Source organism: Taudactylus pleione, unplaced genomic scaffold (genome assembly GCF_031769625.1).
Source record: "Taudactylus pleione unplaced genomic scaffold, aTauple2 ptg000231l, whole genome shotgun sequence".
NCBI classification, from domain to species: domain Eukaryota; kingdom Metazoa; phylum Chordata; class Amphibia; order Anura; family Myobatrachidae; genus Taudactylus; species Taudactylus pleione.
Window position 1 is genome coordinate 780,322 of NW_028284633.1, and position 17,637 is coordinate 797,958.

The window sequence follows — 17,637 nt, forward strand, 5'->3', positions numbered from 1 at the left end:
TGCAAGGACTCCTGAAACATCTTCAAAAAATAATATGAAGCATTATTTGGGACTGGTAACATTGTATGTGTACATATGCACTGACATACTGTATATCCCCTCGTGTGCAGTGAGAAACAAGATATTATTTACTGGTTGAGATCTATATTTCCTAGCATTTTTACACACCCCTCGATGACCACTACTGCTGGGGTTGCGGTGGGCCAATCAAACATAGGGAAGGGGCTTAGCAGGCACCAGGGACGGGGCTAAGCTTCGTCCTGTTGAGGAGGAAAAAAACATCGGCCCCCACTCATCCATTGATGGCAGAAAACCATTGGTTCTCTGCCATCGATGAGAAAACTAGTTATCAGCCAGCCACCATCGATGTTTGAAAATATTGATGGTCGATGGCCATACCTCGGGACTGCTATTATTCAGTGAGTGGAGGCAGGCTTGCTTTCCTTGGCGGCTACTGCCTGGGTATACTGTACAAACTGTGGGGCTGGCTTATACCAGGCAGCTGCTCTGTCTGCAGGTACAGTGAGGGGGGAGGGCCACTTGCAGCAGGTTTCCCCAGTGGCTGCGTTTACCTGCAGCTGCTGGAATCAGTGTAGAGGGAGGCGCCGATGGCAGCGTGTTTTCTCGGCGGCTGCTTCCCCCTGAAGCCGCCGGGTACAGGGAAGAGGGAGGCGCCGTTGGTAGCTAGTTTCCCCCGGTGGCTGCTTCTCCTTACAGCCGTGGGGTACAGAGAAGGGGGAGGTGCCGCTGGCAGCTTGTTTCCCTGCGGCTGCTTCTCCCTACAGCCACCAGGAGGCTTCGCTGACATAATGTCTCCCCGGCGGCTGCTTCTCTCTGCAGACGCTGGGCGAGAGGTGCCGCCGTTCAGCAGTGATCGGCACCAGCCCGAGGTGTTGACTAGAGAGACGAGGAGGTCCCTGTAGGATAGGCGGCTGCTGGAAGATTAGCTTCCCGCAGCCGCCCACTAGGCATTTCTGACTGGTCGCATCAGATGCCACCATGCCAGCGAAAGCCCAGCCTGCTGTGGTCGTATCTGATGAAAGTGGTTAATGATCTCAATTCCTGTTATCGAGAGAAAACTAAGTTTTCCTTCACGTTCTTTTATTAAGTGCCGTTATACCTAGTGTTCTACACACCCACTGAGGACAGTCCTCTAATGTACGAGGAATCTGTCCCTCAATCAACGGGTGGTACGACTGCTATATTGCATGCCGCACGGTAGCAGATTGACAATGTATATGGAATTGCAATTAATATATAACTTAATATTGTAGTTTTCCTAATGTATGACATATAGGGCCTGATTCAGAGCCGGACGCAATTAGCGCTCGCTCGTCCAGAAAATAGGGGTGGCTATTCAAATGAACCGTTCGCCCTTTGCGGTCTGTTCACGTCTCTAGGTCTGAACGAGCGAACCAAACTTGCGGTCGTTTTTTGAAAAAATACACCCCCTGGCCGCTCGCATCCTACGTCATGTCCACTATTTATTAGATTAATTGAGTACATCGACCAGGGTATGAACTGCTCGCTATTCTTGGGGTTGGTTTTTGCTACCACAATTTTGCGAGCAGTTCTGGCTATAAAATAACCCATTGACGTGGTCAATGACGCTGCTGTTTTAATTATGCACACCCATAAAACGCCCGTTTTGACCTTTAAGCACGCCTGCGTTCGGATCTCCACTCCCCGTTTTCAAGCACCTTCCCCCGTTACCACCCACATACGCCTACTCCTGTCACTCAAATTATCAGGCATTCGCTATTTTGCGAGCACATGAATTTCGGCCTTAATATTTTTGAATGTTTTTTAAAGTCCTGTCTGCTACTGTAGTTCCTTATGCATATGTCTAATTTGTCCTGATGGGATGTTCTGTAGCCAGGTTTTGTGATGATTACTTTTAAAATGAATAACGTTATTGGAGTCTACCTCCTTCTGGCATGTACATGTGACAATCTCATTATTTATAATTGAGAGGGTGATATCCAGGAAGATGATTGAACTCAGGGCCTGATTCAGACCCGCTCGCGAGCGCTATGCGCTTGCAAGCGGGTCGATGGTGGCCCAGTGCGCATGCGCACGATGGAGCCTGCTCCGTCGTGCGCATGCACGAGACCCGGATACATCGGGCAATCCGTTGCTCCGGGTCTTGTACCAAATGGTGCGTGCTGTCGATGTTGAGTGACAGCACGCCCCCTTTGGTGGGCGGGCCGGGGGTGTGGCTGCCCAGATGGAGGCATTCCCATGGGAACGCCTACCGTCTGGGGCCGGCCCCACTGACATCACAAGTGATGTCAGTGGGAGTGCTTTTGGCTCTGTTAGAGCCGAAAGCACTCTGGGGCTTGCGGCAACGAGACCCTACCACAAGGGTCTCATCGCAAGCCCGATGGTCGCGATGGTCTTGACCATCGCGACCTTCTTCCTGTGCGCTCGCTATAGCTGTGGGTGGTCACCCACAGCTATACGAGTGGCCAAGAGGCCGCTCTAAAAAACCAGAGGGCTGGCCCTGATTCAGAGCGAGCGCTCTGTCAGAGCGTCCGGCTCTGAATCAGGCCCTCAGTCTACTAGTGCTCGTGAAGGTGAGGTGATTTTGATTGCGGTTCAAATGATCGACAAATTGAATGGCCAAATCGTCAGATGAAGAAAATGGCCAGATGAAGAAAATGTCATCTATGTATCTGCCATATATGACCAGGCTGTCAGAGAACTCACCTCCCTAAATGAGCCTCTCTTTGCGGAGGCCCATATAGAGGTTGGCAAAGCTTGGTGTGAACCTGGCCCCCATGGCAGTTCCACGTGTCTGGAGAAAACAATAGCTGATTGAACAGAAAATAATTGTGAGATAAAAGAAATGCACAATAGAATAAACCACCCGAGGCCACATCATCCTTACTCAGGTAATATTGTAGAGCTTCTATACCTAATTCGTGTAGGATATGTATATAGAGAGCCTGTACATCACATGTAAAAAAAAGATATTCAGGGTGTCACTAGATGGAATCTATATGTAGTATCCCGGATGTAGGACCTCAAGGTGGCTGTTCGTGGCTGGAGATGAGAGACAACAAGAAAGAAAGGTTAGAAGTAATGGATCCAATTACAGAATTAATAGGAGGACCAGAAGGGTTAATAAGGGATTTGTGAATTGTGGGGAGGTCATAGTAGGTGGCGGTAACAGGATGTGAAGGAAAAAGAAAATTATAAGTTTCCCTGGATATAATCCTCCCCATGGATTACCTGATCCAGAAGGGTCTTAAGTTCCTTTTGGAATCTAATTGTAGGTTCTGCCTCTAGGATCTTATAAAAGTCTTGTCACTCCTGGATGCTGGGCCTGGAGCCCCAGTCTGCCCCTGGGCACTCCCTATGGAACTAGGTCACCCTAGGCAGCTGCTGAGGTCGCCTGTGCCCAGGGCCGGCCATTGTACACAAACTTATAATTGTAGTTCAATTCTGTTCATATGAGTCACTGATTATTTACCATAAAGCAAAGCGAAAATTCTATAAATTAAAAATAAGGGTATTTGTTAAAGACTAGAGAACTTCTACGTGTAGGGTTTGTAAGGTATAACATAACATTATGTAAGAATGTTCCTAAATGTGGGTAATGTCACTCTGCTGCAGGAAACTTTGGGGACGTGTGTCGTGGACGGCTGTGTCTTCCTGGGAAACGGGAGACGGCCGTGTGTATCCGCACCCTACGCTCGGGGAGCGGGGACAAAGAGCGAGGGGAGTTCCTCAGTGAGGCCAGCATCATGGGGCAGTTCGAACACCCCAACGTGGTATGCCTGGAAGGAGCTGTGACCCGCAGCCGCCCCATCATGATCCTTACAGAGTACATGGAGAATGGAGCGCTAGACGCATATCTCAGGGTATGTGGGGGCTCACAGAGACAACGTCGTCTCACACACAAAATGGTCTATTTATCAATATCTGACTTAAAGTGACATTATCTATCCGTACTGACGCACGTATTAGCACCTTTTACGACCCTGCGGCAGGGACTGGGGAGAGTCTTTGTGAGACCCTGCATCAGGGACTGGGGAGAGTCTTTGTGAGACCCTGCGGCAGGGACTGGGGAGAGTCTTTGTGAGACCCTGCGGCAGGGACAGGGGAGAGTCTTTGTGAGACCCTGCGGCAGGGACTGGGGAGAGTCTTTGTGAGACCCTGCGGCAGGGACTGGGGAGAGTCTTTGTGCGACCCTGCGGCAGGGACTGGGGAGAGTCTTTGTGAGACCCTGCGGCAGGGACTGGGGAGAGTCTTTGTGAGACCCTGCGGCAGGGACTGGGGAGAGTCTTTGTGAGACCCTGCGGCAGGGACTGGGGAGAGTCTTTGTGAGACCCTGCGGCAGGGACTGGGGAGAGTCTTTGTGAGACCCTGCGGCAGGGACTGGGGAGAGTCTTTGTGAGACCCTGCGGCAGGGACTGGGGAGAGTCTTTGTGAGACCCTGCGGCAGGGACTGGGGAGAGTCTTTGTGAGACCCTGCGGCAGGGACTGGGGAGAGTCTTTGTGCGACCCTGCGGCAGGGACTGGGGAGAGTCTTTGTGAGACCCTGCGTCAGGGACTGGGGAGAGTCTTTGTGAGACCCTGCGGCAGGGACTGGGGAGAGTCTTTGTGAGACCCTGCGGCAGGGACTGGGGAGAGTCTTTGTGAGACCCTGCGGCAGGGACTGGGGAGAGTCTTTGTGAGACCCTGCGGCAGGGACTGGGGAGAGTCTTTGTGAGACCCTGCGGCAGGGACTGGGGAGAGTCTTTGTGCGACCCTGCGGCAGGGACTGGGGAGAGTCTTTGTGAGACCCTGCGGCAGGGACTGGGGAGAGTCTTTGTGAGACCCTGCGGCAGGGACTGGGGAGAGTCTTTGTGAGACCCTGCGGCAGGGACTGGGGAGAGTCTTTGTGAGACCCTGCGGCAGGGACTGGGGAGAGTCTTTGTGAGACCCTGCGGCAGGGACTGGGAGAGTCTTTGTGAGACCCTGCTGGACATTTCAGTACAAGCTTATTTTTCAGCATGTGCACAGATTAACGGCGAAGCCTAACACTGGCGGGTTACTGCGCATACGCGACAAATGGATCCCTCTTTGCTTCCCATAGGTAGGAGCGAGCTAACACTATCTAAAAATGGTGTTACCGTAGTTCCTTTCACTTTTCAGATCTTGATAAATAGGATAATTACAATATCCACATACAGTGCATGGGGCAAGTCTTGCCCTCTATTTTTGGAAGATGTTGGACTCTGGGCCTGATTCAGTCCCGCTCGCAAGCGCTATATTAATCTTCTCTGGCACTGCGCATATGCGAAATGGAAATCACGCACAGTACCTATTTAGACCAAGATTGTTGGACTGTGGATGGACTGGTACGTACGCCCTCCTGAGAGAGATTACTGCAGTGTACTGAATTGGCGGCCAGTCGCTATCCCATACGTGTGTATGGGGGAGGGGAGTTAAATGAAAACTGGGAGGCCGCACAGGAAATATGACATTTTCCAGCTACATGAATAGCATAACGCTCAGAGAAAGCCTTTTATCACTGATAGAGAGAGAGCTTTTCACAGCAGCCCATTGGGTCTTACATGAATGCAGGAGATATCCATGACATCAATGGCTTCAGTCCTTAGAGATGGTGACATGGTTGGAAAGGATTGTTTCAGCATGGAGAACGTGGCCGGGCACATTGATAAACAGGATCCTAGGGGGTATATTTCGTTCTCACACCCTTTTTCACATTATTTTAGTATCACATGAAATTACTAAAGGTCAGTTGGAGTAAAATTCAACTCCAATTGCTAATTATCACATATTTTTAGTAAGCAGATCATGGAGGAGGATTCGCAATCATGCACGCATGGGGGGGGGGTAGTGGTAGCCTGCGGTGGCGTATGCGCAGATACATTCTCCTTTATTTTTTCTGGGAAATACAGAGAGAAGTGTGGGGAGGGTATTCGCAGGGACAGAGCTTTAACACAGGACAGGGCTTTATCGCAGGACAGAGCTTTATCGCAGGACAGAGCTTTATCACAGTGACAGAGCTTTATCGCAGGACAGGGCTTTATCGCAGGGAGAGAGCTTTATCGCAGGACAGAGCTTTATCGCAGGGCAGGGCTTTATCGCAGGGCAGGGCTTTATCGCAGGACAGAGCTTTATCGCAGGACAGGGCTTTATTGCAGGGACAGAGCTTTATCGCAGGGACAGAGCTTTATCACAGTGACAGAGCTTTATATCGCAAGACAGAGGTTTATAGCAGGTCAGAGCTTTATCACAGGGACAGAGCTTTATCACAGGACAGAACTTTATCCCAGGATAGAGCTTTATCCCAGGACAGGGCTTTATCGCAGGGACAGAGCTTTATCGCAGGGCAGGGCTTTATCGCAGGACAGAGCATTATCGCAGGGCAGGGCTTTATCGCAGGGACAGAGCTTTATAACAGTGACAGAGCTTTATATCGCAAGACAGAGGTTTATAGCAGGTCAGAGCTTTATCACAGGGACAGAGCTTTATCACAGGACAGAACTTTATCCCAGGATAGAGCTTTATCCCAGGACAGGGCTTTATCGCAGGGACAAAGCTTTATCGCAGGGCAGGGCTTTATCGCAGGGCAGGGCTTTATCGCAGGACAGAGCTTTATCGCAGGGCAGGGCTTTATTGCAGGGACAGAGCTTTATTGCATGGACAGAGCTTTATAACAGTGACAGAGCTTTATAATGCAAGACAGAGGTTTGTAGCAGGTCAGAGCTTTATCGCAGGTCACAGCTTTATCACAGGACAGAACTTTATGACAGGGACAGAGCTTTATTGCAGGACAGGGCTTTATCGCAGGTCAGAGCTTTATCCCAGGACAGAGCTTTATCGCAGGGACAGAGCTTTATTACAGGGACAGAGCTTTATCCCAGGACAGAGCTTTATCCCAGGACAGAGCTTTATCCCAGGACAGGGCTTTATGCCAGGAAAGGGCTTTATCGCAGGGACAGAGCTTTATCCCAGGACAGAGCTTTATTGCAGGACAGAGCTTTATCGCAGGGACAGAGCTTTATCACAGGACAGAACTTTATCACAGGGACAGAGCTTTATCGCAGGACAGGGCTTTATTGCAGGACAGAGCTTTACCGCAAGCTCTGTCCCTACATGCGGCTGTTAGTAGATCCATGTGATATTTCCTAAATTGTGAATTTAGTGAAAAGGACAACACTACATCTGCATTTTAAATGCGGATTGTAGTAAATAGGGGACTAAGGGCCCTTTTTATTAACAGTCGTAATTTAATTGTGGTTAGAAAGTGAAAATAAAGTTTTTATTGCAATGTGATAATGCTACTTATCACATGAATATATCAAAATGTGCATGCCGGGACATAGCGTGCCATAAAGCTATGTCCTAGCGGATCCTCACCACAGACTTCATGCAGTATTTTTTTCGGAAAAAAATAGTGAGATGTCTCTGCGCATGCGCCTGCCGGCTACCGCTAACCCCTACTCCCCCCACTACCAGCACTTACCTGCACAGTGATCGGTGAGCTCTCTTTTCCGGTCAGCTGGACTCTGGGCTCCTGCACTGTGACCCCGGTCAGCTGATGAGCCGGGAGACCAGTTGACCGGAGCCCCAGAGGACATCACCAGAGCACCGATCACCGGTCCCTGGAATCAAGTAAGTGTTTTTTTTTTTTTACCAGTAATCAGCTTGGGGTCTATTTAGACCACACAGCTGATCACAATGGCCAGCTCTCCCCCTGCTCTGCCTGTCAGGAGTCGGGGGACCAGGGGAAGTCTTAATAGCACCATCTGAAGATGTCATTATTATCACAGGGCTTTCTCACTTATTTTTTTACAATTTATTTTTAGTAAATCTCAGGCAGATCACATTTCCCATTAGTATAGGAAATGCGATATGCATACTAAATATATGCGAATTAAAGGGCATAGACATAGCATAGTTTTTCATGAAAACTACTCTAATTGCACTTTAATAAATTTATGTAATACTAAAATAATGTGAAAAGGGTGTTAAAACACAATTTTGCACATTTTAGTAAAAATAATATTGATAAATAGGTCTTATATGTACCCTCACTATTATGTTATCATACTGACGTTTGAGGTGATGGCTGAGTGTCTGTCTCCTCTTGTACCTTAGCAGTGTGAAGGTGGTCTCTCTGCCCTGCAGATGGTCTCCATGCTGCGCGGTGTGGCGTCTGGTATGCGGTATCTGGCAGACAGAAGTTATATCCACAGAAATCTGTCTGCTCGCAGCATCTTGGTGAACGGACAGCTGGTGTGTAAGGTGACGGGTCTGCGAGGACCAACAGATGTGGTAAATCAGTAATTACTGCCCAAATGCTGCCCTTTAGAATGTGAAGCCTAGCATTGGGTAGAATTGGCTAAGTGACCACCTTCTTCTCCTCTCTACCCTCATCTTGCTGTCCCGACCCTATTTGTTCTCTACTCCTCCAGCTTGGGACCTCATTTTTGGAGAAAGGGAGGGGGCTAGGTTCTGGACCTTCTCCTTGGCACTGAGAGGGGGCTGCCGGGTTCAGGACCTTCTCTTCTGGCTCTTTCTCACCCTGGAAGCCACTAAATCCCTCATTCACACTCTTATTATCCCTCCCCTAGATACCGACCACTCCACGCTTTCCTTCCAAACACCCACCTTCCCCCTTATCAGTATGTCCTTAGCTGCTCACTTCATTTCCTCTCTCATTGATCCCTCTCTGCCAGTCGCTGCATTAGATCCCTGTGCCCCACAGAATCATGTCCAACTTCTCCACCCTACAGTACAAGACTTGTTTCCAATATCCATATGCACCCTCTCCTACTGCCAATGACACCTCCTCTCCTCCTCCCTTCCTCTCAGACCACCTTCTCTCACCTTCTTCCCTGCCTCCCCCAATCTCTGGAATGATCTCCCATGCGCAATCAGATTCCTGGCTTAGGGGGTCATTCAGACCCACTCGCGAGCGGCAGTACGCTCGCAAGTGGGTCGATGTTCCCCACTGCGCATACGCACGACGGAGGGAGCTCCGTCGTGCGCATGCGCGAGACCCGGCGAGCGACGGGCTTTCCATCGCTCGGGGTCTCGCACCAAAGGGGGCGTGCTGTCGATGTCGCACCAAAGGGGGCGTGCCTGCCAGACGGAGGCCTCCCCATGGGAACGCCTACCGTCTGAAGCCGGCCCCACTGACATCACTAGTAATGTCAGTGGGAGTGATTTTGGGGAGTGATAGAGCCAAAATCACTCCAGGGCTTGCGGCTGGGAAACCCGACCGCAGGGTTTCCCTCGCAAGTTCGATGGTCGCGATGGTCAAGACCATCGCGACCATCTTTTTGCACGCTCGTATATGCTGTGGGTGGTGACCCACAGCTATACGAGCGTCCAGGAGGACGCTCCATTTTAATGGAGGAGGGCCCTGATTCAGAGCGAGCGCTCTGGTCAGAGCGTCCGGCTCTGAATCAGGGCCTTACTCTCCTCTCCTTTTCCGTGTCTGCCCATCCCCCAGAATGTAAACTCTTGTCACTTGAGTACAGGAATTACGTTTTTATGTATATATGTAAAGTTATCTTAGATCCCATATATGGCACTACGGAACCCTTATGGAGTTGTATAAATAAAATATAATAATAAAATAATTAAAATAGGACTTCTACCTGAACTCTTCAGTACATAATAACTCTCCATAAAGAATATGGTGCAGTCCGCAGTTTAGCATTTACAGCTTATCTGGTAAAATGGCGGTGGTAGCAGTGTGCGTTTGAGTTCACGACAGGTGATTTCAGGCAGAAATGCTACCTGGAGTATCTGGAGTTATTCCAGTAATGACTCAGTGTAATGACTTTAGGTAGGTAAAACCATTCGGATAGCAGTGGTAAATGAGGATCTGAGTGACTGAGTATATCCCAGGCTAGCCATGGCTTAGCTCCCTGCTAGCAAATTCTCACCTTTCCAAATCCCCTTCTAGGGGGTCGATCCAATTAGACGCGAAGGGTGCGAGTTGCCGTTGCAACGGCGTTAAAACAGCGGCAACGGACCAGCATCTCGCACCCTTCGCGGCCCGCTATGAGCCCAAATTCGCGGAATTTTGCTCGCAGCCCTGTGGGGCTGCGAACAAAATTCCGTGAATTCGGGCTGCCGTAAAGTGCGTCCACTGCCGCGATGACTCGCGCCGGCGAGATCATCGCGGCTAATTGGATCGACCCCTTTATGCCGAATGTACAACTAACTGATAATAATATTTAAGACCTATGAAACCCTACAGAACCAGACCTGGAAATACCCTGGTTACACTGAGTTGGAGAGTACCACGGAAGCGGGCTTTAGTTGTTATTAGTTATTTATATAGCACCAGAATAGTCCGTTGCGCTTTACTATTGGGAACAGTTGTTCAGCCGCTGTCCGCCATCTCTGTTTCAGGTTAGGAGGCAGTCTATACGCTGGATGTCGCCTGAAGCCCATCACCAACGCAAGTTCTCCAGCGCGAGCGATGTGTGGAGCTACGGAATAGCCATGTGGGAAGTGACGTCCTATGGAGAGCGGCCATACTGGGACATGAGCAACCAAGAGGTGACATGTACAGCGTCTGTGACTTACTGATGGGGGACGCTGCTGTTTATGGCTGCTAGGTTCTGGATGAGTGTAATCACTATTCCTCAGTCACACGCCGCTGACCGACACTTCAGATAAAGGGGTCCCTGTCTGGAAATAAACATTATACAATACATGTGTGATTTGCTTAGTACATAGGAGATTTACTTCCAGGTGGAGGAAGCATTGTGGTTATACGTAGAACTTGCTTCTATTACCTGCCAAGACATTGCCTGCTTTGTTCCAGCTATCCCCTGTGAGCTTGCACTCGGATGCTATAATTGGCCACATAAGTTATATACAAACCAGTGATAATTATATTTATATCGATTTACTTGCAATTTTCCCACATAGAGTAATCTTTTTATTTTTTACCTCGTCCTTGCAGTGACGTCACAGGAATTTGTCATGAATACAGAATCACTTAGCTGTATGAATTACAATATTTAGCTGGATTGCCGGGTTCTAGGGGCGTTGTGGTCCCCTCAGTAGATGTCCCAGCTGTCTCTGGTAGCCAGGAATATCGCTCAGTGAGGAAGGCTGACACGGATCACCCCGTCCTGTCTCAGGGGCCCTGGTCAGCCGAGGAAGCAGAGCAACCCCCTCCTCCTCAGTCTGCACATTAGTATCCATGGGCAATATATAGAGTGGGACGTGGTCATGCCCCCAAGATTAGACATTCTCCAACGCCATCATCAGGGCATCAGGATGTCTCGGCAGCCCCGCAAGGCATAACATTTGTGGTGAACAGTCCAATACCCTGATTATAGTTTCATCTACCAGAATAAGAGGTCTATTTACTAAGCAGTGTTAGGAGACAGAGTGAAAAGTGATAAGAAAGTGAAAAGGTGCCAGCCAATCAGCTCCCAACTGTCATCTCACAGGCCATATTTAAAAAATGACAGTTGGGAGCTGATTGGCTGGCACCTTATCACTTTCTTATCACTTTTCACTCTGTCTCCTAACACTGCTTAGTAAATAGACCCCTAAATGTTCCAATGATCTGATTGGTTACAGGTTGTGCTAGCCATATGAATGTTCTAATGATCTGATTGGCTGCAAGTTGACCAGGCCATGTGATTGTTCTAATGATATCATTGGCTACAGGTCTAACCATCTGAATGTATTAATGATCTGATTGGCTACAGGTTGTCCTAGTCGTTGAATGTTCTAATGATCTGATTGGCTGCAAGTTGACCAGGCCATGTGATTGTTCTAATGATATCATTGGCTACAGGTATAAAGTGCCCCATACATCAGAGATTGATTGCAGCAATCGTGCTATTTGCAATCGATTTTGTATAAAAATCTTTCCCTTTTTCAATCAATGGCAGATTGCAGAATTGCCACAATCGATTGAAAAAGAGAAAGATTTTTATACACAATCGATTGCAAATTGCACGATTGCTTCAATCAATCTCTGATGTATGGGGGCCTTTACCGTGTGAATGTATTAATGATCTGATTGGCTACAGGTTGTCCTAGCCGTGTGAATGTTCTAATGATCTGATTGGCTGCAAGTTGACCAGGCCATGTGATTGTTCTAATGATGTCATTGGCTACAGGTCTAGCCGTGTGAATGTATTAATGATCTGATTGGCTACAGGTTGTCCTAGCTGTGTGAATGTTCTAATGATCTGATTGGCTGCAAGTTGACCAGGCCATGTGATTGTTCTAATGATGTCATTGGCTACAGGTCTAGCCGTGTGAATGTATTAATGATCTGATTGGCTACAGGTTGTCCTAGCCGTGTGACTGGTCTAATGATCTAATTGTCCCAACCCTGTGAATGATAAAATGTTTCTGCAACTACACACTTTTTGGTTGCCCCTGTCCTGAGAATGAAACCAAAAACGTTAGGAGCCCCTACACCTGTATAATGCATCTAACAAGAACAGCGCGGTCTCCCAATAACCTGCACCGTTCTGCATCTTTATAGTCTCTGTTTTATCTGACCCTCAGGTATTGGAAGCAATTGAGCAGGAGTATCGCCTCCCCCCACCCCCTGACTGCCCCAGCGCCCTGCACCTCCTCATGTTAGACTGTTGGCAGCGTGATCGCTCCCAGAGGCCTCGCTTTGAGCAGATTGTCAGCTCACTGGACCGGATGATTAGAAACCCCAATTGCTTAAAGACAGTGGGAGTTTCCAGCAGCAGGTGAGTGAAAGGGTTGAGCTTATTTCCCCTTTGCGCTAGGGACCTGGAAGTGACGTGAGTGAGGGCGGAAGTGCAGTTTCTGCCCATGACAGCCAGCTACAGAAGAACTTTGTCCCCACTATTCCCCCTCTATGCCCACTTGGATGGCAGGGAATGATGCTGGACACTGGCTGATGATGTCAGGGTCCTCTCTGTGAAGGGCATTTAGACATTACCGTGATGTAATGTGTGTGCGCCCTCAGTATTACATGCTACAGAGCGCTGGTCTCGCAGTATTGAGGTTTGAGTCACAGTTGCAGTAGATGCCCCTATATCCACCGGCTGGTAACTCTGCTGTACAATTATCACCATGAATTAGCATTAATAATTTATTATGTAATAACAGTTATTGTATATAGCGCAAGCATAGTCCCTTGAGCTTTACAATAGGGAACAAAACAGTAATAAAACTAGACTGATACCCCTTTCAGACAGAAATCCAAATTACTGGGTTAAACATTTCAACCCGGTAATTTGGTAATTTACACGGGACTTTTTTCTGTCTGAAAGGGTCATCCTGTGTCTAAATTCCTGGGACTTCGACCCAGGAATTTACCAGGGTTGGAGACACGGGAATTTAGTCCCGGGTTGACCCTTTCAGACAGAAGAAATACCCGTGTAATTCAGCAAATAACCGGGTTGAAATTTTAGACCCGGTAATTTGCTCTTCTGTCTGAAGGGGGGTACAGACAGAAAGTGGCAAAACAACCCGGTACGCAAAAGTTGGGGATAATCCGGGTTTTTGCCATTTTCTGTCTGAAAGTAGTATAAGTAATAAAAAACAGACAGCGAGTGCAGGGTGCATGGGACGGCATCGCGCAGATTCGCCAGAGAGCCGCCCTGCTTTCCTGAGTAATCTCTGGGAGCTCAGCTTCCAGGTGCCGGTGGTAGCCTGGCCCCTCCCCCTTCATGACATCACATGTGCGGGTGCAAGCAATGGGCTAGGGCACATTAACACCCTGCTACGGCTCTGCCATCTGCATCCTCCATCTCACACCCCACCCTCACACCCTTTTCTCTGCTAATGATAAGAGCCTGACCTCCCCCTGATCACCATGTCTCCATGTCTGCGGCTTTATGCAAAGCCCTGCCCTGGTGTCGATCAGCACGCCCGCATGTGTAAGAACAGACGCCCGCTGTCAGCGGCTGTATACGCTGTAATACCGCTTGATGCATCTATAGTAGGGATGTGCAGGCTCGGTTCTACTCGATTCCATTCGTTTTTTTTTACCGAATCTTATTGGGTATCAGCTGTCACGAGTTTTGGATAGCCAATAAGATTCGGTAAAAAAACCCGAACGGAACCGAGTAGAACCGAGCCTGCACATCCCAAATCTATAGACACCATCAATGGTCACACCCTCCAAATTTGCCCCAGTCCTATGACAGACGCAGGTTTTCTGTCTCCATATGTCGTCCTACGTAAGCGATTACGCGCCTGTGTTCAAACACTCCAGCAACACATAACGCGCCCCTAATAAGATGAACCATCTCCGTGCGTCTGACTAGCAACCGCCCAGTCACAGTTCAGTAACGCCCGATCAATGTACTCCTGTACGCTGCTCGTGTGTGCGCCCGACTCTGGGCCTAATTCAGACCCGCTCACAAGCGGGTCGATGTTAGGCCAGTGCGCATGCGCACAACGGAGGCGGCTCCGTTGTGCGCATGCGCGAGACCCGGATAGCAACGGGCAAGCCGTCGCTATGGGTCTCGCTACAAAGGGGGCGTGCTGTCAATGGTGAGTGACAGCACGCCCCCTTTGGTGGGCGTGCCGAGGGCGTGGCTGGCCAGATGGAGGCGTTCCCATGGGAACGCCTACCGTCTGGGACCGGCCCCACTGACATCACCAGTGATGTCAGTGGGAGTGCTCTCGGCTCTGATAGAGCCGAAAGCACTCCAGGGCTTGCGGCAACGAGACCCTACCACAAGGGTCTCATCGCAAGCCCGTGGTCTTTTTGGCTGCTCGCAATAGCTGTGGGTGGTCACCCACAGCTATGCGAGCGGCCAGGAGGCCGCTCTAAAATTCAGAGGGACGGCCCTGATTCAGAGCGAGTGCTCTGTCACAGTGTCCGGCTCTGAATCAGTGCACTGTACGATCACAATGGGGACGATGCGCAGTGCAGCCTGGACACATGACATAAAATAAAAATCGCTCAACTCCTTCAGCATCGTCAGTATGTACAATTCAGAATTAGGCCCATTGTGTCTGCCCATATCCCCTATAGATTGTAAGTACATATGACGAATATTTGGGCGGCTTTATTATGCTGAAGACAAGTAATAGTAACACGTTGCTTTATTCACTGCGTTATTCAACATTCCGGGTAAATGATTTTGTCTTAGGGGCAGATGTACTAAGCTCTGGAAAGTGATAAATTGGAGAGTGATAAAGTACCAATCAATCAGCTCCTGTCATTTTCCAAACACAGCCTGTAACATGACAGTTAGGAGCTGATTTGTCGGTACTTTATATCTCTACAATTTATCTATTTACAGAGCATAGTACATCTGCCTCTTAGAGCTGTGTCTTTCGTGACTGCTATTTGTGCGCAAAGCTGCCATTGTTGCCTTTCTCTCCCCCCCCAGGCCCTCGCAGCCGCTCCTCAGTAACTGCCCCCCAGACTTCCCATCCCTCTCCTCACCCCACGAGTGGCTGGAAGCGATCAAGATGGACAGATACAAGGAGAACTTTGACAAAGCCGGCTACACGACACTGGACATCATCTCGCGGCTGACGGCAGAGTGAGGAGAGCTCGTTTTCCTGTAGCTTCTCTCTGACGCGCTAACTTTCCTTTCTGTCGCAGTTATTTCGCTTTATTCATCAGTGTGTTCCTCCTGATCCCCGTGTAAATGGTTTCCTGCTTTCTTTATTTCCAGAGATATCCAGTTGATCGGAGTGACACTCTCTGGGCACCAGAAAAAGATTCTCAGCAGTATCCAGCTGTTGAAGGCTCATCTACAACCTCTGGAGCCCGTCGAAGTTTGACGAGGTGACGGGCATCGAGACTGGTGCCCGGACATGAACGGGCGACCTAAAGGGTACAGACGGGAAACACTGACGTACACAGAATTGTAATCTAGGACTCGCACATACAAACACAGAGCGTTATGTGACCAGATGGGACTGTGGCTGCACACAAACTGGACACGAAGGTTCCCCTTGTATCTGGAGTTGTCTGGATCAGTTATAGAAGGCACCAGAGCCTGATATCCAGAGGACAGCTGCACACAGGCTATAATAAACCCCAAAAGACTCTATATTGTCCTGGGGTGTTAAAGAGCAATTCTTCTGTACTGTACTGTACTGCTCTTGGCCAATTCATCTGGATAAAGATGAAGAGAACCAGAGACTTTGGCAAAATGCTACGTGGTGACTTGTTTTATTCTTTTCAACTAACTATTCAGAAGATTTATACCAAAATGAGAATTACAGTGACCTCAGACTATAGGAGGAATGGACATTTGCCTTAAGTCTCTGTCACTTCTGACTTTTCACGTAACAATGAGTAAAAGGGGCTCAGCTAACATTGCGGCTTTGTAGAATAAATATTACGCTGCATTCCCCCCCCCCCACTGATTACTGCTCCACGCTAACACGGAGAACACTTTCCTCTTTAGGAGATTAGATAACGATGGGCCTGATTCAGCAGGGAACGCAAAGGAGAGAACACACACACTCACTCACTCGGCCAGTGTTTCCACACAGCGCATGCATATGCATCGCAATGGGCGTGCACGAACTACCAACTGCGATGGAAACTGCGTGAGCAGAGGCTAGGCAGACCCAAGGCAGAGTGATTGACAGGAAGTGCCGTTTGTGGGTGGTGACTGGGGGGGGTGGTCAGGCGAACGCAGGCGTGCCATTGCATTTGGATGCACTTACAGGGGCGTGCATAACTAAGGCAGTGCGACGGCATACGCAGCTATACCGTAAGCTCTAAACAGGAAGTGGCCAAAATCCTGCAGCAGCTCAGGTCAACCACTAATATGCTAATGGGTCCGATGGTTCTCGATGTTACCGATGGTTACGCTATCTTGTGTACTGATCAGGCTGTGAGTAAAGGGAGATGGGCGGCTTAGTATGCCGCTGGGCGTCCGAGTCTTGTGCGGCAGTCTCCGTGCATACGCATTGATTGGCATATTCTCGTAGCAGACGGCTGTGTGCGTTCTCTCCTGTGCGTTCCTTGCTGAATCAGGGCCTATGAACGTGCCAGCTGTTTGCCTAAAGCACAATAAAGAATACAAAAAAAGTTTAATATGAATATGGACAAAGTTTTTGGATTCTGAATAATAAAGAAAAACTTTTTTTGTAGAATACGGTGCGACCCCCCCTCCACAGACAAAGGGTGGCTCTTCATGAACTTACACGGTGTGACTAACGGACACTGACACATTGTATCGCAAAGACTGACACCGTGTGGCCCCCACAGACGGACGCGGTTGGAATAAAGCAGAATGATAGCGTAACTTGCTCAGACACTGAGTATTTATTTAATAAACACATTTTTCTAGGCTATCACTGTAATTCATGCCGGTGACAAAGTATAGCTCAAGTGATGGATCAATACATAGTGATCAGGTAGAAATTATAAGTGGAACTTAACCTGCAAATAAATATGTTATTATATTGTAGGACGGTGTGCGCTGTACAAATGTGCGTCCCTTCATGGTCAGGACAGCTGGATTTAATCAACAAGCTATGCAGAAATTGCTCTTTACATGGTGCCATATTTCAGAGGATGTCTACACACGTAGGGCTCTATTTACTACAATCCGCACATTGGGGGAGATGTATGAAGCCCAGAAGCGGTATCAGCACACGTTATGTGCGCTGATACCGCTTCTCCCCGATGTATGATCGGGGGTCTGGGCGGTAAATGAC

General features: G+C 48.9%; 1 protein-coding gene across 2 annotated transcripts in view; it reads left to right on the forward strand.

The window, feature by feature from the left end:
- The window catches only part of LOC148516902 (ephrin type-B receptor 5-like), a 170,968-nt gene extending 153,622 nt beyond the window's left edge, over positions 1-17,346 (forward strand). For both annotated transcript variants that reach the window (XM_088479377.1, XM_088479378.1), the window contains exons 11-16: positions 3,619-3,866; positions 8,119-8,295; positions 10,390-10,539; positions 12,523-12,716; positions 15,342-15,497; positions 15,633-17,346. In XM_088479377.1, the coding sequence (XP_088335503.1) occupies positions 3,619-3,866; positions 8,119-8,295; positions 10,390-10,539; positions 12,523-12,716; positions 15,342-15,497; positions 15,633-15,741 (1,034 nt within the window). In that variant the 3' untranslated portion in view covers positions 15,742-17,346. The remainder of the gene's footprint in view (positions 1-3,618; positions 3,867-8,118; positions 8,296-10,389; positions 10,540-12,522; positions 12,717-15,341; positions 15,498-15,632) is intronic.
- Positions 17,347-17,637: the final 291 nt, after the last annotated feature.